This window comes from Megalops cyprinoides, chromosome 1 (assembly GCF_013368585.1).
Source record: "Megalops cyprinoides isolate fMegCyp1 chromosome 1, fMegCyp1.pri, whole genome shotgun sequence".
NCBI classification, from domain to species: Eukaryota; Metazoa; Chordata; class Actinopteri; order Elopiformes; family Megalopidae; genus Megalops; species Megalops cyprinoides.
In genome coordinates this window covers 45,556,110-45,583,552 of record NC_050583.1, presented here as the reverse complement: position 1 = coordinate 45,583,552, position 27,443 = coordinate 45,556,110, and the positions used below count along the sequence as shown (strand labels likewise).

At 47.7% G+C, this 27,443-nt stretch overlaps 1 protein-coding gene across 2 annotated transcripts in view; it reads left to right on the top strand.

Annotated features, from left to right (window-relative positions):
- atrnl1b (attractin-like 1b) overlaps nt 1-27,443 on the top strand; it is a 96,961-nt gene that overhangs the window by 43,508 nt on the left and 26,010 nt on the right. For both annotated transcript variants that reach the window (XM_036529520.1, XM_036529512.1), the window contains exons 18-26: nt 2,995-3,213; nt 3,525-3,662; nt 9,149-9,242; nt 12,075-12,127; nt 15,299-15,393; nt 15,967-16,045; nt 17,388-17,545; nt 22,266-22,327; nt 26,593-26,671. In XM_036529520.1, coding sequence (XP_036385413.1) covers nt 2,995-3,213; nt 3,525-3,662; nt 9,149-9,242; nt 12,075-12,127; nt 15,299-15,393; nt 15,967-16,045; nt 17,388-17,545; nt 22,266-22,327; nt 26,593-26,671 — 977 coding nt within the window. The remainder of the gene's footprint in view (nt 1-2,994; nt 3,214-3,524; nt 3,663-9,148; nt 9,243-12,074; nt 12,128-15,298; nt 15,394-15,966; nt 16,046-17,387; nt 17,546-22,265; nt 22,328-26,592; nt 26,672-27,443) is intronic.

Here is a 27,443-nt window from a genome sequence, read left to right as displayed (position 1 = left end):
TCCCTGGTGTCTCACGCTTAAGCGGTATGACACAGTGTAGCCACAGTTTAATTAGGAGAGAAATTAGAGAAATTACACATGACCACAGTGGATACAGGAGAACTCGCTTTTAGATAAAATAATAACAACATGACTTCAGTGTTAATGAGATGCTTGTGGTTTTGCATTTAAAATTTCCACAGCTGGGGTGATGGATTTGGTGGATTAAGTATGCATATATGAAGACTCCCACACGGGAAGTGGTGAGAGGATTCTGGGACTCACTTCCTGAGCCCCGCATCCCTGATCTGCGTTTGCTCCGGGAGCAGTGTGGCTCTGGGCGCTGTCCTTGCCTGAACCCCGGGCAGCGTGACAGAGTGGACAGCTGTATCGACCCTCTCTCTGTCACAGCAGGTCTCTTGGTGGCCTTCTCCTTTCAGGAAATCTGTCGAGTATCGATGCATGTCAAAGACGCCTGGCTGAAGCCTGCTCTGAGCTCAGCTGCTCAGAGAAATGGGGTTTTAGTCCGGCTCTGAATCCCAGGGGTGTGTAAACTGTCTTGTGAAACATTAAGGTCTCAGCCCGGCTGTCTACAGATGTTTTTTTATTTATTTATTCATTTTTTTTTTTACAAAGAGACGTACGGGCTGTGCAGTGACATGATGTTATGAACCACCCTAATCACTGTGTGTTAATCAATGACATTCTAACTTAATAACCTCCTGTAGCTAATGTGTGTGCAATGTGATACCTGTTCCCCACTCTCTGATACAGCAAGTATGTCCTACCGCTTTCCGGAGAGCTTTATTTAATACGGCTGATATATTTAGCTGGAGTTTTCAGATCCTGTTTCTGTCCTTTTGGGTTATGAGAGCAGAATTCTAGTGTGTTTAAGGACCAGCAGTGTGGTGTAGCGGTAAGGAGCAGGGCAGCGGTCTGGTGTAGCGGTAAGGAGCAGAGCAGCAGTGTGGTGTAGCGGTAAGGAGCAGCAGTGTGGTGTAGCGGTAAGGAGCCGGAGTGTGTGTGGAACCCAGGTGTAGCTCTGTTGTTGTGCCTTCCACCAATGTACACCATTTTGCAAACCACCCCCCCACCCCCGCCGCCCACCGCGTGTGGCGGGAGGCCATGTGACCCTGTCCCCGGAACCCCAAGCGGCAGAGTGAAAGGTGGCTTTGTCCCTTCCTCCTGCGTTTAACCTCTGCTCTGATGCACCGGCTGCTCCAGGCTCGTACTGCCTGACATTTATGCTTTTGTTCTGCATGATGAATTCCTCATGAATGCGCTCTCCTGCCTCCAGATGCCACTTTTCTCTTCCTCTTTTAAAAAGCAGTAAAAACAGAGGTGCATGCTGGTGAAAGGGCTTACTTACGAGGGCTGACCTTGAGTGAGCCGGAGTCTCTGTGGGTCCGAGGTATCTGAACTCCAGGAGAGATCTCCTCCGCAGTGCTCACCGCCAGCCTGGTACTGTTGCGTTTCACAGCCTGTTAGAACACGCACACACACATGCATATACACATACACGTGCATGCACATATGTATGTATATGCACTCATACGTATACAGATACATCGTGACATTTGAGGCTCTGCTTTTTCATTCAAGGATTAAATTCTTAAATATAAGCAGATGCAGGCAATCTGTATCTGAAATATGGACGCTTTAAGTCCTCCACACTGAGGTACTTTAGTCTTGGGTTAAATCCTCTTAGTGCAGTGAATCACCACAAAAAAGCAGGTATTCCGCTAAATCTATTAATTCATTCTTTCTAAGGAATGTGTGTTAAATGGCTTCAGATACCTTTGTTATGAAAGAACAGTTTCTCCAGCTTATACCCACAGATGCCCACAGGAGTCTGACTGCAGGAAGTCATCAGTTCTTCCCTCTCCTGTTCTTCCTAGTGGATTCAGTGATGCGGGCTTCATCCTGCTCTTGGCTTGGGTCAGGGCTTGATTTGTCTGGGCTTTTGGCTTGGATCAGGGCTTGATTTGTCTGTGCTTTAGGCTTGGATCAGGGCTGTGTTTTTAGCAGAGTAAAAATCAGCTGGCTGGTTTTGTAGCACATACACTGTGATATCAGTTCATGGGATAAGCTTCATTTTATCATTCGGCTTAGATCAACGCTTTATTCGTATTGATTCTGGTCTTGGATCAGGGCTCAATTCATATGGGCTTTGGGCTTGCAACAGGGTTTGACTCTTATGGGCTTTTCTACACAGAATCCATGGTGGGACAAAAACAAAAACTGTCCCCCTTACTGCATCTATGTGCCCCTGCAGGGAAGGGGTTACCTGAACAGGGTTCTGCTGCCAAACTCAACAGATTTATAGGTTTAGGTATTTATATTATTACATTACATTACAATCATTTAGGAGATACACTTATCCAGAGCAATGTAACAAGGAGACAATGGAATCTTGTGGTGTTTTTGGATGCAAAAGTGTTTTGCTTTTGCTGAAATGAAAAGTGTTTTACTGCTGGTATGGACAGAAATGTGGACATGCTGGTGCTTAAGGGAATCTTCCTTCCTGTAGGAATCTTATTCCTGCCTCTGTCTGATAGGAATAACCTCTCTGTCAGGTATTATTAATAGTCCATTTACTTTAGTGTTTTTGTCAAGGTCAGGAGAGAGGAGGCTTTAGATGCAGGTGAGAGGCTGGTGTTCTGCTTTGTTACACACATGTGAACAGCAGGCTGTGCGTGCGTGTGTGTGCGTGCGTGTGCGTGCGTGTGCGTGCGTGTCTGTGCCTGTGTTGTGCGCTGTGTGTGTGTTGCATGTAGTGTCTTTGTGAGTTTGGTGCTCTCTTGTGCTGGAAGTCATTCTGGACAAGAGTGTCTGCTAAATTAATGTAATGTGTGTCTCTATGTATGTAGGCTATATCTAATACATTGTTAAACTCTGGGCTGCAGCAGCAATATCTGAGGTAAGATTTTGACCCCACAGCCCGTTGGTAGAGTATCAGAGTAAACTGATTTTCTGCTCTCCATCTCCCTCCTTTCTCTCTCTCCCTCCCTGCAGCTCAGAACTGCTCGGGGCTGCGTACCTGCTCTCAGTGTTTGGAGCAGCCGGACTGTGGCTGGTGCAGTGACCCCAGTAACACGGGCAGAGGGCAGTGCATGGAGGGCTCATACCGCGGGCCCATGAGGGCCGCCTCCAAGCAGAGCCGAGACATGGTGCTGGAGCCGGGGCTGTGTCCCCGCGAGCGCGGCTACGACTGGGCCTTCATCAGCTGCCCGGGTGAGAGCGTACACTCATGTACACGTGCACATACAGTATGTATACACATATACAAGCGTGCATGCACACACACACGCATGTACGCACACACTCACACACATGCGCACACACACACACACACACGCGCGCGCGCGTACACACACACACACACACACACACACACACACACACACACACACACACACACACACACACACACACACACTCATACTTATATACACCCTCATACACATACACGCACTCACACTCTCTCTGATGTGCAGGGTTGTCTCAGTGCTGCGTCTGACCTGCGATGGCGTCTTTTTTCCCAGCATGCCAGTGTAACGGCCACAGCACCTGCGTGAACGGCAGCGTGTGTGAGCAGTGCCGCAACCTCACCACCGGCCAGCAGTGCCAGACCTGCATGGCCGGTTACTACGGAGACCCCACCAATGGAGGGAAGTGCCAAGGTGAGTGTCCCTGCAGGGGGCGCTGGGCAGTGTCGAGAGGCCTCAGCTGACCAATACCAGTGCCCGGTGTTTCTACAGCGGCTTATGGGAGATGATCATAAATCATTAAGTGGAGTGTGGGAGGGTTCCTTGCTGGTGACATCACAGACCTCCCCCTGAGTTCAGGATGCTCTCAACAGCGTGACCTGATACTGGCTGGTCACCCTATGCTCAGCACCAACTGAAGCATAACACTGAACAGATGTGGAGGGTATTGTGTGCTGAAAGAGAGTGTCAGAGGTGCTTTTGAGTTTCTGCTTTCCTGGGGTAGAAATCGGCAAGCTTGGTGGTAGAAACCAAATCTGGCTGTGGCGGTAGACCCCTCTCTCTGCTGGCATGGCAGTGTGTTTATGGTGTAGCAGGGGGTGGTACATTTACATTTCCATTTATTCATTTGGTAGACCCTTTAATCCAACTCGACTTACAAGTGAGGCAGAGTACAACACAAGCAAAAAGCCAGGTAGAAAAAAGGTCTGGTAGTCCCCTCTCTCTGCTCGGGTAGAAGTGTGTTTTGAAGCCTGGCAGTGTGCAGTGTAAGACCTGAGGGCCCTGCTTCTCTGCTTCTCTCTGCCATTAGCAGTAATTAACCTCAGAGACCCAGGCTGGATGGATTTACAGAGATGTCAGAGAGCTCGGCTGGAGCAGGTGGATCTCAGTAACGGCCTGTAAGGTGACACCTGGGCAGGGATCAGCACTGATCCTCAGGGTGTGGAATTTGTTTGTTCAGATGGGGGTTTGGGGGTGCGGTGTTCAGTACAGGTGAAGGTGAGTGTACCTACCGCAGGGCCTGGCTGTAAGAGGAGCCTAATTCTCTCGCCTCCTCTTCTCTCTACTCTCTTTGTATGGTCACACCTCCCTTTTGGCAGATGGGAGAGAAACTCAAAGAGCACAATGGACCCTTCCTTAATGGGCCTGGTTTGGGATTTCAAAGTGGGTTTTTTTCCACCATGAGCTGATGTTAAACATCAGGGTTCCTCACACAGGATGTTGACACAAAGTCTGCTGTTCCACAGTCTGACTCTGCTCCACAGCACCGGCGGCACTCTGAGGGTGTGAGCCTCTAAAGAGGGTTCCACAGCTCCACGACTGACTGTCCCACTGGGTAAATCCATCGCTCACTGCTCCACAGACACAGGCAACTGACCCCATGGCATCTGTCTGTCCAGCAGTGTAGAGACTGCCTCTCTGTCTGGACGTTGCTGGATTAGGCTCTGTGAGTGTGTAGGTGAGGTTTCTCTCAGCTGTCTCAGACTCAGTACAGTGCTGCTGTAATGAGAGAGTGTCCTCTTTCTCGTTCAGTGTGCATGTCCTTAAAGGACAGGGCGTGCAGCGTTCCCTGGAAACACCAGCACAGATCCAGACATCGCCTGCTGAGATCCTTGTTTGCCCTCCGGGGGAACAGTTTATGTTTTTACATTTTAATTATTCATGCTTCATTATTGCATTTGAGCTCCTCCAGCCCCTCAGCAACAACAGGAACTGCACAGAACACACACATGTGCTCATACACACACACACACACACACACACACACACACACACACACATACACACTGCTTCTACAAACGCGCATTCACAAACAAACACACAGGTGCACAGACACACACACACAAACACACACACACACACACACACACACAGGCACGCGCACGGTTTAAGTCTGTTCTCTCATGTGTTCAGGATCATCAGGGCAGTTTACCCCACCAACATCCAGGCCATACGAGAGAAGAGCAAAGAGCAGTTAGTGTTAAACTCATCCCTTTGGGAGGCTGCACCGCAGCAGAGCAAACGTGATTGGTCTGTCTCTGCGTCTGTGAATTGATCCAGTGCTGTCCTCCAGGGCTTTCAAAGTCAGTCTCTGCTCCTGAGAGAGAGACAGGGCCACGTCACGTGACGAGGAGGCACAGGGTCATGTGACAAGGAGGCACAAGGTCATGTGATGAAGCACACGGTCATGTGACAAGGAGGCATGGGGTCATGTTTCACATGTCTGGCTCATGCGGATCAGAGCCAAGCACAGTCCCCCACACACTCTCCTGTCACCGTCACTTCTGTCAGTCAAGGAGTCAGTCAGTCAGTCAGTCAGTCAGTCAATCAATCAATGGATCAGTCAGTTAAAATTTAGATCAAGGGTTTTCCTTGCTGAGAAAACACACAGCAGTAACAGTCTTTGGTTAGATTTCTGCAGAGGTGCGTTGGCTGGTCACTGTGTTTGGGCTTGTATTTCTGTTACAGAGCCAGTTCCACCTGCTTCTGCTGGTGTTGGATTAATTTAATTTCCTTTTTTAATGACGGGATGTTTTTGGATGTTCCCTGAGTAACCCCCCGGGGTTCTGTCCGGTACATTGTGACATTTAATCATATTTTTGCTAAATATTATTTTACTGAAGGTCTTCTGAAGTCTGGACCTGCGAGATGCAATAAACCTTACAGACGAGCAGCCAGGTCTGCAGGGGAGTTTCGGCTGAATCCTTTTAGTTAAATGTGCCCTGTTAAAGGCATCCTTTAAAATATGAACCCTCTGACACCTTGTTTCCTCCAGCATGAAATGGATTCTGTGCTTTAGAGCAGAGACCATTCCTGGAGTGGCATGGGTGTTTCTGCTTTTTTGTTCTACCTGAAATCTCAGTTGAATGATTGGACCCTGTTCCGTTGTGTTTTACCTGGAATCCTAGTTGCGTGGTTGGGTCAGTGCTCATGCTGCTGGGTTCTACTGGGCTCCTGTGTCTCTTAAGGGGAGAGGAATATTTTGTAATGAGAAATTACTGAGGTAAACGATTTTACTCAAAGTTAGAACAGCCCCCACCCACTTGGCACAGAGGGGTGCCCTGAGATCCACCCTCCCCACCCCTAGCTGAGCAGTGCTTCACAGGAGTTCTTATGTCAGGGGTTATATTCGTTGTCATGGAGACCTCCCTTTGGTTAATGCTAGTGCACCTTGCCTACTTTCAGCTCTTTAGAAGCACAAACGCTGGAGTGCGGAAGGACCAAAATGGCTGCTAATTAGCATGCTAACAAGCGACCAGGGCAATTAGCATGCTAACGAGTGATGAGGGCGTGAACCCACTGGCAATGGGGGGGGGGGGGGGGGGGGGGTGTCTCTCTTCGAATCTCACAGCTGCAGGAGTGCTGGAAAGTTTTGCATTGCAAATGTCTGTGAAAGTATGAAAGTATCAGAGAAAGATGGAGAGGTGAGGAGGGGAAGTATATTAACTTTATTCGTAACTCCTCACTCTGCACCCTTAAAAAACACACAGATCTCACACACCACTGTATCACCGGTCCCCATCAATGTGCCACAGACACAGGACTCTAATCACATAGCCCAAAGTTACTGCACTCTGTGGTACTCTGGTTTTGGTCCATTGTTCTGTGGTACTGTGGATTCGATATGCCGTTCAGTGGTGCTGCGGATTTGGGTCATTGTTCAGTGGTGCTGGTGATTCAGCTCATGCTCGTTTGTCTCAGAAACTGGCATCACAGAGCTGTGCATGATGGTGGGATGGACAGAGAGCTCCACATCAGGCTCAGTTCTCCATTTTCACCTTTTTTCCCACAGAACATGGTCTGCACAGGTGGGGGAATTTAGGGGGTGCACTCCCAAAATCTAAGAGCAGGGGGAATATTTCTGAGAGGGACAGGTGAGTGACAGGTTTTCAGTCCAATCCCCAGCTTCGGGGGTGTGTCAGTCATATCTGGTCAGCTCTGTGTTAGAGTCATTGATTTCTGAGAATACAGATTTTCTTTTCTGAATACATGCCTGTGATTAACGGGAGAGACATATGATTGGTTGTGAGCTGGAGATAGTAATGAGGGAATCGGACGCATCTGGAGATTTTAATGAGCTGTAAAAAGGCATTGGGGTCAGCTCAAAAGCTTCAGATGCAGTGCCAGAAAGAATGACCTCTCTGTGCTTTATACAGGGAAAGACATTTAATTCATCTGGTTTAAATGGTCTAAATCGTATGTGTAATAATTTTTTGTGCAGTGAGTGTTAGTTTGTGTTTTTAGGAAGGTGCTGTGGCATTGCTTTGTGGGTAGTGGCTGTTTTTTTTTTTAAAAAAAATAGTTTATAAGTGGTTGTGTTGCTTTATTTGAAGGCTGCTGTTTCTTAATGGAATTGTAATTCAGAACCTTATTAAATGATTCACATAAAATGGCTTATTGTTATTGTTGTTTAAATGGTAAGGCATGTTGTAGGATTATGTGGAATGCTGTTTATTCTTAATTGTCACTCAGAGTTAAGCCTCTGATTAGCAGAAGAAAAGAGCACGTTTTAGCTCTCTGTGCGACGATATTCAAAGCCAGCGTTTCAGAACATGCTGATCCACAAAATATGTTTCAGCATGTGTGTGAGTGGGTGTGTGCCTGTGAATGTGTGGTTCTGTGTGAGTGTGAGAGTGTCTGCATACATGCATGTGTGTGGTTGTGTGCGTGTGTGCGTGAGTGTGCTTGTGTGTGCGCGAGTGTGCTTGTGTGTGTGTGCGAGTGTGTGTGTGTGTGTGTGTGTGTGTGTGTGTGTGTGTGTGTGTGTGTGTGTGTGTGCGCTACGCTATTTCTTCTCCCTTTTCTTGTTTTCTGAAGATGGCTCTGGGGTTGTCTACCTGCTCTGTACTGCCTGATAATAGGAAAGGAAATAGTAGGAAACTCACTTTGTATCTGTGCCTTCATTACATAATACGAGGAAAGCGCAGGAGAGTGCGATTCTGTGAGAGGAACTGTTTACTATGGTTACACCATAGTCTGCTCATTGGGCTTTGTGGGATGGTACTGGTGGCCCCTCTCAGGCCAGAGTCTCAGGTGAAGACAGGGTGTATCTCAGGTGAAGGCAGAGTATATCTCAGGTGTAGCCTTGACTTGTAGGCTACAGTCATCGGGATTCAAACCCCTGACCCTGCTGTCCTGTAGCCGCAGCACTGCTTCACTGATGAGCTGCAGAGTGGGGAATACTGCAGACGATCAGGGTTGCAGTTTGGGGTCATGCTGGGGTGGGGGGTAGAGGTGAAGGTCATTCATGTGCATGTGGCAGCAGCGGTGTGTTGTGGGGCATCATTAATTCAGTGGGCCAGAACAGAGCGTGCCTCTGGAATCTGTGGAGACCCGGATGGAGTGTGTCCGTGAGGAGCAGTGCTGAAAGCAGCGTTCAGATAAAGCTCCAGGGATCTCTCTGTGGCCCTGTGTTACAACCCTGTTGTAAAGCTGAGAATTCTGCAAATCTGTGGTGTTTACGTGTTTACAGATCAGTGTGGTGAAACTGTCTGACCACTTCCCTTTCTCTCGCTCTCTCCACCCTCTCCCCATCTCCGTCCCTCTCTCTCTCTCGCTCTCTCTCTCTGTCTCTCTCTCCTTTTTTCCCTCTCCCTTTCTCCCCCTCTCTCCACCTCTCTCTCTCTGTCTCCACCCTCTGCCCGTTTCTTTGTCCCTCTCCCTCCCTCTCTCCCTCGCAGCCTGCAAGTGTAACGGCCATGCCAACGTGTGCCAGGTCCAGACGGGAAAGTGCTACTGCACCACCAAAGGGATAAAGGGAGACCAGTGCCAGCTGTGAGTCTGCATTCAACCCACATTCACTGCACTTCCTCTCGCCTGTGACATCACCCTCTGCTGGTTGGCTGTTTAAAGAGAGTCCTCTTGTGTGCGTAAAGAGTCTGGCTGCAGGAACACACCCTTAGAACCAGTCCGTGTGTGTGTGTGTGTGTGTGTGTGTGTGTCCCACTGTGTTTATTTTGTGTGTTCATTGTCATTTTTATAGGAGTTATTGTTTGAGGGGGTTGTTGTTCAGGCGATATTGCCTGCAAACCATGTCTCAGTGACGCTTATTTACAGTGTACACAGTTTAGACGTGACAGATGCTGTTTCCTTATGATGTGACAGAATGTTTAACTTCCAAAGCAGAAATACAATATCTGCCGAGCGGAGCCTTCAGAGGAAACCAAATAACCCATATAAGTAATACTGTTTCATCAGAGCCCAGCTCTGAGCTGCTCTCTGTCTCTCTCTGTTCTCAGTGATGGGGGGACTGTACTAAACGTAACACAGAACACAGGGGCAGCTTAGCACTGACCCAGGGTCAGTTTGGAATTGGATAAATTCAGCATCAAATTTGTGTCAGTTTTCATGCTGTTACTTTACCTCTTATCAGTATGCAGTTTACCTGCTACAGAACTAATCTTAAAATTGCTTCCATAGTCAATGTTATTTTTCCCTTTTGAAAATGTTAATCAAATCTAGCCTGACTCTCATTTTTAAAGACTAAAGTCTTTAATTTTAAAGACTGAGTCTGTTTGAATCTGTTCAGAATGCATATGTTTGATATCTGGAATCTGGCTTGTTGCCCTACTGTGTACTTTCTAAAGAACTTCTACATCCTTATAGTGTGGTGCCCAGAACTGGACACAGTTCTGTGAATATGATCTAACAAAGGCATTAATATAACCCTTCTTTTGTATTTGCCTTCTTTAAGGCTTTGGCACAACGTCTAGGCTCAGGTAGCCTTAATTTGTCAGGTATTTGTCCAAATCTGTATTGTATTTAAATCTTTTTGAATCCCTTTAGTAGCTTCCAAACTGTTAGCTAACCTCTGAGTGAAAATTCAACTATTTTCCTTATTGTGAGTCTGAGTGCTCTCGTGCGTGCGTGCGTGTGTGTGTATACGTGGTATCTGTCTGTGTGTGGGTTTGTGTCTGAGTGCTCTTGTGTGTGTATATGTCTGTGTGTGAGTCTGAGCGCTTGCGCGCGTGTGTGTGTGTTTATGTCTGAATGTTCTTGTATGAAGGACAGGCAGAGGGTGGGAGGTGCAGCATTAGAAGGGCAGAGGCAAGATTTACAGTGGCTAATAACAGAGGGAGATACGTGGCAGGTTAAACTGGCTGCATCTGGTGAAACCACACAGCCAGGACCACTCAGGATCAGCTGACAAACAGGCAGGCTCTGGAACTGACCGGGTGATCATGGTTACGGGTTCAGCTGAGCGGTCAACATGGTTACGCAGGTTGGGGTGTTGGAGGTGCCGCTGAACATTATTACATTACATTACAGTATTGGCATTTAGCAGTCACTCTTATCCAGAGCTGCTTACATCAGTTACAGGTTTTTACAATGTTATCCATTTATATAGCTCAATATTTGCTGAGGCAATTGTGGGCTAAGTACCTTCCCCAAGGGTACAGCGGCAGTACCCCCGTGGGGTATCGAACCAGCTATGCTACACTGCTACACTATGCTACACAGCCACCCCGAACACTGAGGACTGCCACATGTTGAAGTGCTGGGGATGATTGTGCATCGGTAGTCCTGCAGCCTTCAATGATGATTCCATAATCAGATGCTATAGGATTTGAAAGAACTGCTGTGTGTGTGTTTGTGTGTGTGTGTGTGTGTGTGTGTGTGTGTGTGTGTGTGTGTGTGTGTGTGTGTGTGTGTGTGTGTGTGTGTGTGTGTGTCTTTCCTTGACTGAGTCTCTGAGTAAATGTCCCTGGGGCCGCTCTCCCCTTGGCCTTGCTATGAGCTGGAGTTAAGCTCTGAGCCGCTCGGTTAGAGACGTCTTTGTCTCTCTCCCATTACAGCAGCAATAAGATTTATAATCTGCTTTAGAGCAGACAAATTGCTGCCTCTCGTGGCTCGGGGTTAAGTGTCCTGGAGGCTTTGCACAGACCCCTGGTGCATTTTAATCATGCTGTCACACACTGAGGATTAACTCCAGGCAAATAATCATTAGAAACAAAGGTGCTTCACAATGGGGCTCTTTCATATTAGCGCTCTGTGTTAGTGTAGCGCTTTCCCTCACGCTCACAGTACCTGTCCTGCTGGCTCTCTGTCTGTCAGCTCCGTTCCAGTCATACGGGCAGCTGGTTTCAGTGAGTGAGGCTAGCCGAATGATTATGTTCACACTGTTTTTATCCTGTTAAATTGCTTGTGGACCCCTGTATGCTGCTCAGTGCTTGTTGGAGCTCTGTATTGAAAAGGCCCTTTACCGAATGAGATTTGGTCCTGTTTCCTGGCTGTGTTCCCTACTCTCTTGTGTGTGCCGTTTGGCAGCGTTTGGAGCTCGTGGTGTTTTCCGTCTGCATCGCCGTATCAGGGCTCTCGTTAGGACAGACTCCATCTCACCCCTGTTGTTTGTAGCTGTTTGTACTTTGAGGACCCCACAGTGAAACAGGGTGCTTTGAGACCAAAGCCCCTTAACAGGAGAACTGAACTGGGGTGCAGCCTCACGCTTGAGGCCAAAACCTCTCTGCTCAGCACAAGATGGTGATGATGATGATAACAATGATTATTAATCTCACTTTTGAGGGGGACCTGTCACTGTCGCTGTATATTAATCAGGATTTAAAGAGTAATAAAAATACATGTCACTTTTTTTGTTCATAATTGCAGGTGTGACTCTGAGAACCGTTACCTTGGAAACCCACTGAGGGGAACCTGCTACTGTAAGTATCCTGCTGCTTCACCTGTGTAGGTCAGGGGTGGGGGGGTGGCGGGGTGGGGTACACTTGAGAAATGAGCAGTTTTTGTCAGACACCCCAGGTTTCCGTGGCATTGGCTCTGATCCTCATTTCACCGGGAGGCTGAAGCATTGCGTTATGCTGGTGCTCTGTGCTCTGGGGTCCGGGAGGGAGGGAGACGGGTGGCCGCAGATGATGTTCAGAAAGCACAGGTGTAGTCATGCCAACCTGTGTCTGAATGTACAGGGTTTGCAGTGACTGTGACCTTCCTCAGTGAGGCGTGTTGCATCTCACATCTCCTGCTCTATCGCGCTGGTTCTGAGGGGCTGTGGGGCTCTTTCCTTATCTCCTCACTGTCAGTCTAATTAAACTCTCTGTCAATATCATCCGGTACTGTGCTGCCCTCCACCTGAAACACCAATACCACACGTCCAGGGACGTCCCTCCTGCCACACCCCCGCGGTGCCAGGAGGGGTCACCTGTCCCTCACAGGGCTGATGGGAAGGGTGCGGACGCGTCTCTGTCCCAGCGCGGAGTCCGCTCACGTTGGCGAAGCCGGGAAATGGGGCCGAGTGTCTGAGAGGAGCAGGAGTGTGTCAGACGCAGTCTCTGAGCCTCTGAAGGGCGTCTGGCGGGAGAGACAGCAAAGTCACTGTCTGCTCTTAGGAGACAAGGATCTACAGTACACGGTACCTCTCCACCCAGGATCCACTAAGTCCCACTACCCCCCGCGCTCGGTGACCCGGGGTTGTAGGTCGTGAGTCTCACACCCCTGCTGAACCCATGTGATGGGTCTCCTGTGTCGACCAATCACGTCCTCAGCTTGGGGGAAGCTGGCCGAGTCACCTCCTGTGTTGTTTTCTCATGTGATCGCAGGTACATAATGAAAAAATGGTCCATACAGGTGATTCACTCAGCTGAGAGACTCTCCCAGGTACCAGGTCCTGCCACTGATCTCCCCTGTAAACACGGGACCATTGCAGTGGGCAGAGATATTACAGAATCCTCAGAGTGTCAGAGATGAACAACAAGTGACCAGAATTATTACAGAGAATCAAGCAAATTGCACGTCAACAGCCGAACATGAAATAAGCAGCTGCTTCAGAGGACCCAACAGAAAGTGTCAAACCCTCAATTACAAAGGAAATGACTCTGACGCGAGTTTGGCTCCTTTCATTGTCCTGTTAGGTGCCAGAAGCGTCTCGTTAAGCTGTTTCTGCTGTCAGTGGCTTTTATACTACTCACAGTCTGATCGTTTAATGGCTCACGCTTTCTTTCTGTGAATAAAGTGTGTTTAGCTTTTCGAAATACGATGGGTTCAGCGTAGGAATAATCAGGAGGAAAATACGTTTCTTCCTCTCATTATGAATTCATAACAACTACAACTACTACAAAAACGATTTCTGCAACTGCTGTGATTGTATATTTTTGTTTATTCAGAAAACAGAGTGCCCAGAGTGATCCACAAGGCCTGGAACAGGAGTGGCCAGTAGAATAACAAGCAGAAACGAGAGGAAACACAGGGCTATATAACATACAGTACACACAGCGCTTAGAGACTGTAAGTGTATGTAAAATGCACACAGCAGTTAAAAAATGCAAGTGTAACATGCACACAGCGATTAAAAACCTGCAAGTGTAACACACACAGACCCAGGGTTCAGCATGACTGCACACCAGGAGCTAAATGCCTAAATGCAGGGCAGGTTCTTGGACCCAAGATGTGAGGTGAGCAGGTGAATTTTGAGGTGTGGGGTGGGCTGGTACTGTAGGTGTAACCAGTGGAGCAGAGTTGATGCAGGTGTGTGCTGTTTTAGGACGGACTGTAGATGGGGAGGACTGGACATTCAGCTGCTGGGCAAACAAGCTGTGGGCTTTGGGCTTGGAAGGGGCCTGTGTATTCCTCACAGTAAGGCAGCTGTTTTGGTGGGGGCGGCTGCATTGTGGCAGCGGCTCGGGGCATCAGTAAACGAGACGCCTGCCCCCCCCCCCCCCCCCCCCCCCCCCCCCCCCAGCGGGAGATAGCCGCTTTGATTTGGGCTCAGCTGCGTAACGCTGTATAAAGCAGCAATTCGTCAGACAGAAATTCCATCGGTCTCAGGTTACGCTTGGAATCCCCCTTCAGGGGGGAGATGGAATCTGTGCACCTGGTCACATGTTTTATTTCCATAATTTTCCATAAAAAACGTTCTGAGACGAATAATTGCAGAGTCACTTTGTTTATCTGCAGCATATTCAGGCAGAGCGTAACACATATGTGCAGCTTACTTTGCAGTTTTACCTGGTGTTCGGGATGTTTTCTCCTGTGGGCTAGTGTGCTGCTGTAAGAGGGGGTAGACAGGCAGGCAACAGGTTGTGCGTGAAACGATGCTGGTGTGTCTGTGTTTCTGGTTGGTCTGTCTGCCAGGTTCGCTACGTCTTTAAGGGAATGTTATGACCATCAGTATCCAGCAAACAGTGAAGACCCCCGCTGTCTCTGTAACATGCACAGCAGTGGGACGGGTTCTTTTATTGCAGAATGACTTATTTGATTTCATTTTAACTAAGATAATGTGTATTTTGTTTCATTTCTTTTTTTGGGTCTGTTTGATGCAGACAGATATGAACAATAACAGAACAAAAATAGTGCTTTCCCCCGAGAGGTATGCTGATAGCGTAACTGATTTGCTACAGTGGTGGAGTGAGTCTAAGAGGAAGCTTAGCCTTGAAATCAGCCCTCAGTACAGAGGCGTGGCCCTGTGTCACAGACGGCTGCTGTCCTTGCCCGGACGTCCTCTGAAACACTGCTTCCTGAAGGACGCTGGCTTGTCACCACTGACATCAGTCAGACGCTGTGTGTCCTTATGATAGATTGTGGGCAGGTTCTCGGAAAGGAGAGTGGCTTTCCGTTTGGCAAACACAATCATTTATTACTCAGCATTACAAGGTGTGTCTGTCTGAGGTGTGCGATTTACTTTCAAGCAAAAACCTTTCCTGTGTCACAAAGACCTTTCCTGTTTCAGGAAACCCTTTCCTGTGCTCGATTGTTTTTACTTTGATTGCCGGTAAAATCAGTAACTGTCCCTGTGGTTACTTCTTTGCTGTGCTTCTGTAGTGCTGGCTTTATTTGTGGTATTTTAGGTAAAAGTTAAAGGTTTTCTCCTCTCCTCCCTGCAGATAACCTGCTGATTGACTACCAGTTCACCTTCAGCCTGCTGCAGGAGGACGACCACCACTACACTGCCATCAACTTCATGGCCACACCTGAACAGGTATGCTCACCTTCACCTGCAAGCCTACCTGAACAGGTACCCTCATTCTCACCTGCAAACAGGTAGACAGATAAACAGCTACGCTAACCTGTTGCCCACCCGTGTATTGCTAGTGGCCTGTATTTGCTGGTGGTCAGTGGTGGAGAGAGCTGAACTCACAGCAGGCCGCTGTGTCGGTCACATGGGTATGGCACTTCAGTGCTGCCGCACACTGCTGTGTGTTCTGTCCCAGGGGAAGCAGCAGAGAAACTTTACCTCATAGAGTTAAGTCACAAAGCATATTTATTCGTCCACAAAGAAATATGTGAGTCTATGAATAATTTCTCATAATGGAAAGCTGGGGCTTTTGATTTCTGCGGGACAGTCGTTCGGTTTCCCTCTCTGCGGTTTTCTCAGAGTGTCTTTTAATTTACTTGCAGGTACTGCAGCTCTGCTCCACATGAGAATACTGTAGTGGAGTTTAATTGATTTTATAATCAGAATCTAATGGAATGGCAGACTGCTTTATTGCACAGGCCTGTGGGAATATTAATGTCTCAGAGAACATGACCAACTCTTCTTCTCCACTTCCAGACCAATAAGAACCTGGACATGTCCATCAACGCATCAAACAACTTCAACCTCAACATCACCTGGTCTGTGGGCTCCACAGGTAAAGCGTCACACTGCCAATCTGCTTTGACTCAGTCCAGCTCTGCTGAACGGTTACTCTGAAGCTAGAGAGGCTTCATGAACCTCAAAGCTGGTGGAGCTCTTTTTGATTGGTTCATAGGAATCAGTGATTGACAGCACTTTGTAACCCTGTCCGTTATAGGGTTCATAAAGCTTCTCTCTCTCTATGGAAACCTCATGGGTCTATTAGAACAGCATCCCATGAGACCAGCATCTCTGTAAGAACAGTTTGTAAGAACAGCATCTCTGTGTGTAAGCACAGCGTGTGTGTGTGTAAGAACAGCGTCTCTGTGTGTAAGAACAGTGTCCCATGAGAACAGTGTTTCTGTGTGTAAGCACAGTGTCTCTGTGTGTAAGAACAGCGTCTCTGTGTGTAAGAACAGTGTCCCATGAGAACAGTGTTTCTGTGTGTAAGCACAGTGTCTCTGTGTGTAAGAACAGCGTCTCTGTGTGTAAGAACAGTGTCCCATGAGAACAGTGTCTCTGAATAAACCCTGTGATTTTAGTTAAGATAAGTGTCACTCAGTCTGAGCTGAGACTGCGATTCAGGGCACTTCTTTTCAGACTCACGGTTCGGAATAACCACGCACCTGCAGGAGAGTGGCAATATTTCCCATTGTTCTGAAATTACCAGGGCAAGGTTATCCTTTCTTACTCAGAGTTTATATTATTGTATTTATATTTTTGCAGTGTATAAAACGGTCGTAAATTTGACTGTCCTCATCCAACGGCAGCAGCACCTGCCTCTGATATTTAAAATCCATATAAACCTGATCTCAATAGCTTACTGCAGAGGACCTGTACAGAGGAGATTGATTCACCTTATTTGACTCTCTCTTTGATGAGACCCATTTGGATGCTCTGATTATTCACTTGTTTGAAATCAGTCAGGGAGCGTTTGATGTGATTATTGCCGTTTCCCTTTCATGGTGTTTGATCACAGCAGAGACTGTAATCTGATATTGGATAAACATGCATAATGCAACAGGTATTTCAAAATAAGGAGCTGAACCTGTTTTTCTCTACAGGGGAATCTGTACTGTTTATACTGAATTCAGTCTGAATTCTGTTGTGGTGGAAAGGTGTTTCCTTGGCTGTCACAGGCTAATGATGCACCTCTGTACCTGTGCTTCTAAATTACTCAGCATGAAAACATCTGCAAGGGATTGAATGTTACTCTTTCACACTGTTTCTATTTCCCACTGACAATGATGCCTTATTAACCTTGTAACTTGGTTTCCACTGAAGCCAGCTCGGACTGTAACTTAATTCCCACTGAAACCAGCAGTGACTGTAACTTGGCCCATGTTCCATCCCTTCAGCTGGGACCATATCAGGGGAGGAGGTTCCTATCGTCTCCAAAAGCAACATCCAGGACTACAGAGACAGCTTCTCCTGCGAGAAGTTCAGCTTCCGCACCAACCCCAACATCACCTTCTACGTGTATGTCAGCAACTTCTCCTGGCCAATCAAAATCCAGGTGAGAGTCCGCATCACTTCATGTCCTTTCAGTTGTTTACAGGCCTGGAGGTGCTGCAACACTGAGATGAAAGACCCTGAGACTTGAGCACATGCACTCAGAGAGAGAATGCGTACGTGTGTATGTGCGCAAGTGTGTGCATGTACATGTGTATGTGTACATGTGGTCTGTGTGTGCGTATGCGTGTGCATGTATATGTGTGCGCACGTGCACATGTATATGCGCACATGTGGTCTGTGTGCGTCTGTGTGGAAGAGTCATGAGTAATGTCTCAGCTGGGAAAGGATTTGATTGTGTTTGCTGTGGGTTTTAATATGTATGGTAGGCTTTGCATATAAAGGGTCATTGATACAGTTACTGATGCAGACAGAGTGTAATTGCCTGTTGATGTATGTATCTATCTATATGTTTCATGTTTGAATTTATAACAGTTAAAGATGGGGTTTTCCTGTAAGTCTGCTGCACTTTTAGGCTCAGTGTGACAGAGTATAACAACGCTGTGGAACTCATCTAATGATCCATGAGTTTGCCATGAAGCTATCAATTATTTAAATGCGCTCCCAAACTTCGACAAAACACCTCCTCAGAATATTCATGGTTTAATCTTATGATCCATAAAATTGGAGCGGTCGTCAGCAGTAATATCTGAAGTTGATGGACGTGTGGAAAGCGGCCATAAAAGCAGGCTAGGAAGGTGAGGGTTTGATTAAGGGTGCACCGTTTGTGTTCAGATGAAACTGACCATTATTCTAGCGACTGAAATACGGCTTTGAAGAGCGTCTGGCCCGGCTTGTCAGTGAGGGAGGAGTCCCGATATGGGCGGTCTGGGGACGGGGCCCAATTTGTCTGAGGCAACATGTAGGCAGTCTAGGGGCCTAGTCCTAGTTCATCTGTGAGGGAGGAGCCCCAATGTGGGTGGTCTTTTGCTCCCTGGAGATGTGAGCTGCTTAATGCCTGTGGTCCCAGTGTGAGTGATGCCTGTGTAGCCCTGGAGTGCTCTGCTTGCTGGAGGGTGGTGCTGTGATGGTCGCCGCAGCAGGGTTGGAGCTGGGGCACTCACACGGCCATTCTCATAGCAGGAGAGCAGCGAGGACCATCGGGCAGGGCCCTGGCAGTGGGGGCAGGGGTACCCCGGAAACAGATGGAGGGCCTGCTCCTTTTGTTACTGTGGTTCCCCTTCCTGCTTGACGCAGCAGCACTGCCCTGATGTCATCGCTGAGCCAGAGAGAGACTGCCTGTCTCTGATTGGCTGCCTGGTCAGAACACATTCAGATGGAACACTCTAACCTTGAACCCTGTTTGATCTCACTCCAGCAGAGATGTGGAGGCTTGTTGATCTTAAAATGATTTTAAATAAGAGTTAAAAAAAATCATTTGAGTCATCTCCTGTTCTCAAAGAGATTCTGTAATGATAGGGGTCACCGTGGAAACGCTGCTCGTTTGTCTCCAGGACGATGTTTGTGCACTCAGAGCAGAGGCTCCAGGCCATTTACACAGTAGTCATTCACATTGCTGCATATTTACAGGGGCAGGCTGGGGTTACAGCTTTTACAGCAGAACTGTCCCTCTTGGGAGTGGAACCAGCAACCCTCCGATTCCCCACTGATCCCTGTTAAAGATCAGCTGCTGATCTCCCTTAATGTTCAGCTGGCCACGTCATTAACATTCATTCACTCATCATGGAAAATCTTTCACGTGAGTTTTCATATTTAATTTTACACCGAGCAGCTCAGCACGTCTGCAAAGTCACGCTGATAGAACAGTGCTGGCACACAGGAACCAGTCTGACCCATTCTGACCCAGTCTATCGGCGCTGGCACTGGTCGGGGGGAGAATCCAGACTACCTCTTCAGACCAATTTGTGAGATGTGAGATGCTGTTCTTTGACATCATAACCTGATTCCAGATCAGTGATCTGAGAAGACATCATGTGGACAGCAGGCATAAATGTAATTAAACCTAGCAAAGAGAGAGTTTGTAGTTGTTAACATGAAGCCACACATTACATGCTCAGCTGTTTCATTTAAGTGGAGTGTACTGCATTGGTTCAGTTTAAACTCAGCTGAAGAGGCAGATTCAGAGTCCTACTGACTCCGATTCACCCTGATACAGGTGGCAGCCCCAGCTCATCCTATCATTAAGGCAGCAGGCAGTGTGAGTCAGACAGGTGAATGTCTCTCAAAAGGTGGCGATTTGTGCCTTCAGTCATGTGACTTAGTATCATGGGTGGGCATGGCCTCAGCGCGCTGTTTCCTGTGAACACGGACTGTCTTTGTCTATCAGTTTTTTTTTATCCCCACTCTGGTGTCCCCGATCCAGTCTGCTGATAACCCAGGGGCCGCCACGGTAACGGCACAGCAACGCCACGGCAACGCTCGTGCTGCAATAGCTGTTATTAGATTTCCCCGCCCGCAGCTGCTGCGCTGCTCAGAGACACGCATCATTAGCCCAAGCTCCATGGCTATAATCGAATCGGGTCGCCTGCTCCTTCCCGCGCCTCCTCCTCTCCTGCGCCTCCTCTCCCCCCTCCACCCCTCTGAGGCGGCGGTGGTGGCCAAATGGCTTTTATTAAATAAATGTAAATTGAAACTGCAGATAGTGGAAGTGCGTGTTTAGTGCTAATGGCTACCCTATCATAGTGTCTGTAACGGGAGGGGGGGCTGTTGCCGTGTGGCTGGAGGGGGGTGCGGGTTGTGTGTCTGGGCCAAGCTCTGAGGGGGTAGGGTCGGGGGGAGGACCCTCTCACTGCCCCTCTGAGCTGCAGAGCCTTGCTGGATTCAGTGCAAATAGGTGCAGTTAACCCTGAGAGTGCTGTCTTCCTAAATGCTGCTTCAGCTTTGCACAGCTGTAAGGGCAGGGATCCTGATCCAAAGGATGTGGGTTCAATGTCCGGGTGGGGCACTGAGCTCAGCTAATGCCCGGCTGTGTGAAGGGATAACCTAAAACCGTGAGCTGCTGTATGTTAGCCGCTCTGGATAAGAGAGTCTGCTGAGCAAAAGTAATGCAGTGTAATGAATGTGTCTTCAGGCACAGCCGGTGTGATTAAACATACCCATTACCTTTGAGACCCTGAGAGGGAGAAAGAGAGATCTTCAGGGAAAGACAGATCCTGTCTAAAGAGAGAGGGATCCCCTCTGGGGGGAAAGGGAGGTCCTGTCTACAGAGGCAGATCCTGTCTGCAGGGAAGAGATACGCCCCCCTGTAATGACTCCAGCTCTTAGCTCTGCTCTGGTAATTGACGGTGAGAGCACTTTGTTGATTAGTTTGTTTTTCCTCTTGTAATTGGTGTTCAGTGACCCTGGGCTGTTGACACAGGTTGAGCTGTAGATAAACACAGGAGCTCGCCAGACACGCAGTTGACCTCAACATCAAGTGCAGACTATTATTGGCTGGATTTCCGCAGTTGGAGTGGGAAACGAGAGAGTAGCAGACACAGACTGGTCAGACACATAGGCCATATGTGCAGATGGACTGCTCAGACACATAATCTGTATGCGTAGACAGACTGCTCAGATGCATAGTCCCTATGCACAGATAGACTGCTCAGACACACAGCCTGTATGCGCAGACGCAATGTCCTGCTGCACGATAGCGCCGTCGCGATATATCGAATAGCTATTTTAGTGCAATAACTGCTATACCCAGTACGTGGCATTAGGTTTATTCCCGTATTGTTTTCCCTTTAGTCATACCTGATGTGGGAGCACACCTCCAGTTTTCTGAAGCCATGTGAAATGCTTCCGGGGGAAAAAACGCCACTCGTATCTATTCAATATTGATATCACAGCAACGGCACTATGCTGCTTCCATTTGGTAGATAGAAACACATGGCTACAACGATAAAAAGTGAAAACATTATGTGTGCTATGTGTTTTTCAAAGCCAATAGGTAAGTTAACCAACATGTAGATACAAGTGATATTTTTCTGCTCCGGAAGCATTTCACTGAACTTTGGAGGTGTGCTCCCGTATCAGGTATGACTGAAGGGAAAAAAATATGGGAGAAACCAAACGCCACATACTGGGGATAGCTGTTATTGCGCTAAAAGTAGCTATTCAATATATCACGGCGGCTATTTCGTGCAGCCCCACCGAGGAGAGAGCCATGCTTAAAGCCATTCTCACACTGCTGTGAGCAGGGTGTGTCTGCTAGGTGTTACTGCAATTTTAAAGACATCTCTCAGGTTAGTAGGTCATGATTTGTGGAAGCAATTTAACTTTGAGGTTTTGTGGTGTTCAGCAGTGCATAAAGAGTTACTTACTGTTGTCAGTGCAGCTGGGATTCATGGGCCCCACAGTTTAATACCTCAGCTTTGACTCGGGGGGGGATGAAGGTGTAAGGGAGACTGTCATCTTGACCTACACAGCAGAATGAAAACCTGCAAACAACCAGTGACTGCTCCACCATGGTTCTCAGAGTGACACATCTCCACTACCTGCTCACCTGATCTCATTTAACTGTTCAGTGGTAACATGCTCACCTGCTCTCACCTGTGCGACCTCAGTATCTCGGGGTGTGGAGTCACTCAGCTACGCATATGATGAATTCCACAGCTCACAGCAGCTCACAGCACACACATGTGCTTTGAGGGAATCTTTCCCTTTTTCTAAAACCCAGCAAAAATGTTCTCATGCAACAGTCTCTTTAAATCTCTGTAAGTTGCAGAATAAACAGCTGTTACTCTTCCTGTTTGCAGTAACCTCTCTCTCCACCCCCACAGATTGCCTTCTCCCAGCACAACAGCATCTTGGACCTGGTGCAGTTCTTTGTGACATTTTTCAGGTGAGTGGGATGCTGACAGACTGCATTCTGGTGGCCAAATGAACAGATGATGTAATATATGAAACGAAGGAGCTGTTTCCTGTCACCACGGAGGGTCTCCGATTCAGTTAGCTTGATGTGAGAGGGAGTGGGACCCGTGGAGGGGCAATAGGGTAGATTGATGTAAAAGGGAGTGGGGTGAAGTGTGTCTGGCCCCCAGGTCAGAGCATGCCGTGCCGCTGGATGAACCGGCCTGTCTAATGCTGCCTGTAATGACTGAACTACACTGCTGCCCGTGGGGCCTTCAGTGTCATCTGCACTCTCTCATTTGCGGCTACATGATCTCGTTCGAAATGTTCTCGTTGAATTTCTCATTGAAAACGTCAGCTCCCTCTGCCTTCATGTCACACGGAGAACGTGTGTGTAGGAGTGAGAACTCTGATGGTGTGTTCGTGCATGTGTGCGTGGGCGCATCTGCTGGTTCATCTGTAAATGCCTTGAAGGTGCATTTGTACCTGAGTTGATGGTATGTGTATAAATATTTTGAAGGTGTGGGTGTAAATGCATGTGAAAATATACGTGAAAGAGTGTGCGTAAATACAGGTATAACTACGCTGAAGGTGCGTGTGTAAATGCACTGAACGTGCTTGTCCTGCTGCCTGTTGCTCCTCTGTTCCTCTGTTTCTCCTCTGGAATGCAGCCTGCAGAGGGTGCTGTCGCTGGCACTGAGGGCAGTGCTGGCATGTGGTCAGGCTGGCTGTGTTTAAGCAGACGCAGATGCAGTGGCATCTGGGCCCCAGGCAAAAACGCAGAGATCTGTAGCAGCTGCTCCCCGTGGAGCCTGTGCTGTTACCCCAGCTGGCCTGCAGGGGGCGTTCCCACCTGCTGGGGCTGTGCTTCTAGGCTGGAGGTGCGACTAATGGAGGTACTGATACTGTGTACCATCTGGATAACATATGGCCTGAAGCTCTCTGCAGCATGTACACACACACACCCACACACCACAACCCTGCCTCAGCATCCTGGTGGACCTGCTGCTACATAGCCCTTGCCTCCTACCCCCTGCCATGTGCCTGCTGCCTCCCTGTTCTCTCTCTCTCTCTCTCTCTGCCCTTTATAATTGCTTCCCCCTGTGCTCCCCCCAAAATCCTGAAGGAGAAATGTTCCATTACTGCCCTTATTAGACTGTAAGGCTAGTCTCACCCAGAGAGACACTCTCAGCTTACTTCAGAGAGTCACTCTCAGCTTCCTCCAGAGAGGCGCTGTCAGCTTCCTCCAGAGAGACCCGCTGAGTCTCCTTCATTCCTTGAATCCTCTACTCTGCCCTTGTTAGAGTGACATTTCCATCAGAAATACAGCATTGCCTCAGGCAGTATCACATGGTTAGAGGACGTGGTTGGATTATATTGCACATTTAGTGTGAAAAGTGTTTCTTTCTTCAGGCAGCAGCTGTGTTGATATCTCAGATAATGTGACAGGCAGGCAGTGTGCACTGTGCTCTGACCTCTGCCTCTCTCTCAGCCGTCGTCTTACAAAGGAGCTGTTTCCTGAGGATTCGTCAATGTGAGAGCATGCCACACCCCCCACCCCCTATGCCCCAAGTCTCAAACCCCAAAAACCTGTGTCGCGCGCTCTGCACCCTGCGCCCCAAGTCCCGCGCCCCCAGAAACCCCCCAGCACCCTGCGCCCCATGCCCCTCACAGTCACATCACGGCCTTCAGCTTTCAGAGCTGATGTTCTGGAGTTTGGCCTGTGTCACAGGCCTCCACAACTCTTATTGAAATATAAAACTCAATTATCGCTTTGAGTTAAAGGCCTTTTTCCTGTAAGTGGCTTTAACTACAGGGTCCTCAACAATAAGGTGTTAATTAAAAGTGCTTGCGTCAATCAAATGGAAACTAGCTAAGCGAAACTGGCGAATCTCCCTCTAAATGGCTGTTTCATTTCTGCCTGGCTATAATTTTTGCCAGCTGATTCATTTATTGTAAATTTTATGGAATCTGTCAGCCATAATCAACCAACTCACTGATGTTGGTGATGTTAGAATGATCAGCTGGTGGTACATTGCCGCTAAAAGGCTGTTTCAGATCATCAGACCAGAGCACACACTGTAATTATCATCTACAGATCCTTTCTGTTCCCAGTACACACACTATAAAGATCACAGAGCACGGTTTACTGATCTAACAGAACACAGTTTACTAATCTCACAGATCACAGTTTACTAAACAGACAGAGCAGATTACTAAACTCACAGAGCAGTTTTACTGCACTGTGATGGTCTCTGCTCTGATAAAATTATATAAGAGATTATAAAGAGAGAGAGACTGTTTAGCATGACTTGCCACATCATTTTCCTACATCCATAATAATGATAATAAACTTTATTTGTGTGGTGCAGTAAAAACTCTCATTATAATAAACACAGCAGTACTGATATTGGAGACAGCTATAAAAACAATAAAAAGGGTATGAAGAGGACTAGAGTGAGATTAGCTCTGTGTCCAATTTACCTTCACAACTAGTTTAATGTTTAGAAGCTTTAACCACACAGTTCAAATATGTGAACTAGAATAACAAAGCCATTAACTTTCAAAGAGCTTCTTTAAACAGTTCTTTGAAGGTGCATGTGGAATTCCTCTCACACATTTTCGAAAAGAGCAAGGCAGATGCTTACATTATGCAACTGCTGATTACTCTTAAACTCCAGTGCAAATTGGTGTTAGTCCATTACAAATATTCTACTGGTTCTCAGATGGTTAGCACAGCTAAATTTACTCCACCACACTTTTGCTACTGTGCCATTTCTGAGAGGATCAGCACAGACTCTATTTGGCTTTGATAAGAAACTCAGAACAGACACACAGTGAGCTGAAATGTACAATAGTGAAGTCTTTGTGATGCATCAGTTTGCACACATTTAAATTCTCCCTTTAAGCACATCTTTGAGTGAGTTGCTTTTCTGAGTCTTTGTCTTGCGTGTGAGATGTAGGAGGACCGAGCTCCTCTCCGGCTTTGACCCCAGAGCGTGAGAATCACAGTGCTCTGCATTAAAGCAGCTCTTTAAAGGTCACATTATTGCTCTGTAACACAGTACAGCTATGGGCCTGCAGGAATTTGATTTCCCTCAGCTAATAACTGATTCCTCCAGCAGGAGTGTGTGTGTGTGAGTGTGTGTGTGTGTGTGTGTGCGTGCATGTGTGTGTGCGTGTGTGCCCGTGCATGCGTGTGTGTCTCCCATAATTCCCCCTCTGAATCCTGGTGATCAAGGTTTCATGTGTGTCAATCATAAGGGGTGTATAATTTGTACGGGTATGTAATACATACATGTGTGGGTTTCATACACGTGTATGTGTATGTACGAGTGTGTACTTCATGCATGTGTGCGTTGCATGCGTGTGTACATCAGGCGTATGTTCAGTACATACACGTGTGCTTCATTATTGTGGTAGCCTGCAGAAGGTGCAGATGTTGAATGGAGAGATGCACGGGTGTTGCAGGTTGAGATGCAATTGGAGGCGTCTCCTTTACTGCTCCCACCTTCACTTTCCCACTATCTTCAAATGATGCAGAAATGGCGTGAGTTTGTAAACATTCAAAGGGCTTCATCAGCGGTACTGTACGCTGCGTGAAAGGTTACCTTATCTCACTCATAAATATGTATGAAGGCAGGTGTCTCCCGGCGGCCGGATCGATCCCCAGCGTGTGGGGCAGGCTGTAGAGACTCTGCTGTCTGAATGTATGATTCACGGCTGTTGGATCTGACCCTCCACAGCAGGGACCACAGTGTATTCACACACAGAGCTGAGAGTGCTAATAGCACAGCTGAACGCTCCCATGGTGCTCAGGAGAGGCTGTAGGTTAGAATATCTGCTCTGGTAGCCAGTCCCTGCATGTCCATATTTCAATTCAGGGCAGCTGTGTTCCATCCCTGGAGAAAAGCTGGTGTTTGGAGCTTATGTGTGTAGTGTGAGAGAGGGAGAGAGAGAGAGAGAGAACAGAGAGGGGAAGTATTCATTTAAATAACAAATGTGCCAATATGTTTATGATGAGATGTATATTTTATTCTTTGTTGACTTTTTGAATTCATTTCACAACCATAAACTTTATTTTAGATTCATTCTGATACTTATTAAAATGAACATTTTCTTATTTTTTTGTGTCTCTCTCCTCCCTGCAGCAGTGGTCTGTGAGACTGATTGGTTGGTTGGTTGATTTATTGACTGATTGATTGATTGATTGATTGAGTGATTGATTAGTTGATTGATTGATTTTTCCTCTTGCAGCTGTTTCCTATCTCTCTTGCTGGTGGCAGCGGTGGTGTGGAAGATCAAACAGACCTGCTGGGCATCCAGACGTAGAGAGGTGAGTTTCCCCTCCAGGTGCATTTCACCTGTGCAGATCTCCTCCTCTTTCAAGGTGATTCTCAACTGTGGTGTTCCTGTGCTACTCCGCTGTGATTACCGTGCCAGTTTTGGAACCATGTTCAGGTGCTCAGTCTGTAACTTCCTTACAGCTGGAGTCTGTTGCTCCAGGTTGGGTTTGTCCGTGCCTTTCCAGTTTCCACGCAGTCTTTGCTTTAATACGCACAGCTCATGCTGCTGAGCCTTTCTGTGATTGGCTGAAGAGAGTGGCCCAATGGGAAACAAGGAGATGATTATCTGCAGTGCTATCGAAATCTGATAAATATAGAGCAGGATATTTCTGATATGAGCCATATTGAAGATCATGCGTGTAAGATATGTGCCAGCAGGCAGTAGTGTAGCGTAGTGGTTAAGCAGCAGGACTCGTAACCGACAGGTTGTCGGTTCCATTCCCCATGGCGGCACTGCCGCTGTACCCTTGAGCAAGGTACTCAACCCACAGTTGTCTCAGTAAATATCCAGCTGTATGAATGGATAACATTGTAAAAGCCTGCAATTGATGTAAGTCACTCTGGATAAGAGTGCCTGCTAATTGTCAATAATGTAATGTAATGTGCCTTTGCAGGTGCTGCTGCGTCTTTGGGCAGCATTGCTAATTTCCCTCTTTGTGTGTGTAACAATGTGAGAGTGTGTGTGTGTGCGTGTGTGTGTATGTGTCTGTGAAATGTTCGTGTTTGTGTGTGCGTGCATGCTTGTGGGGTGAGTGTGCGCGC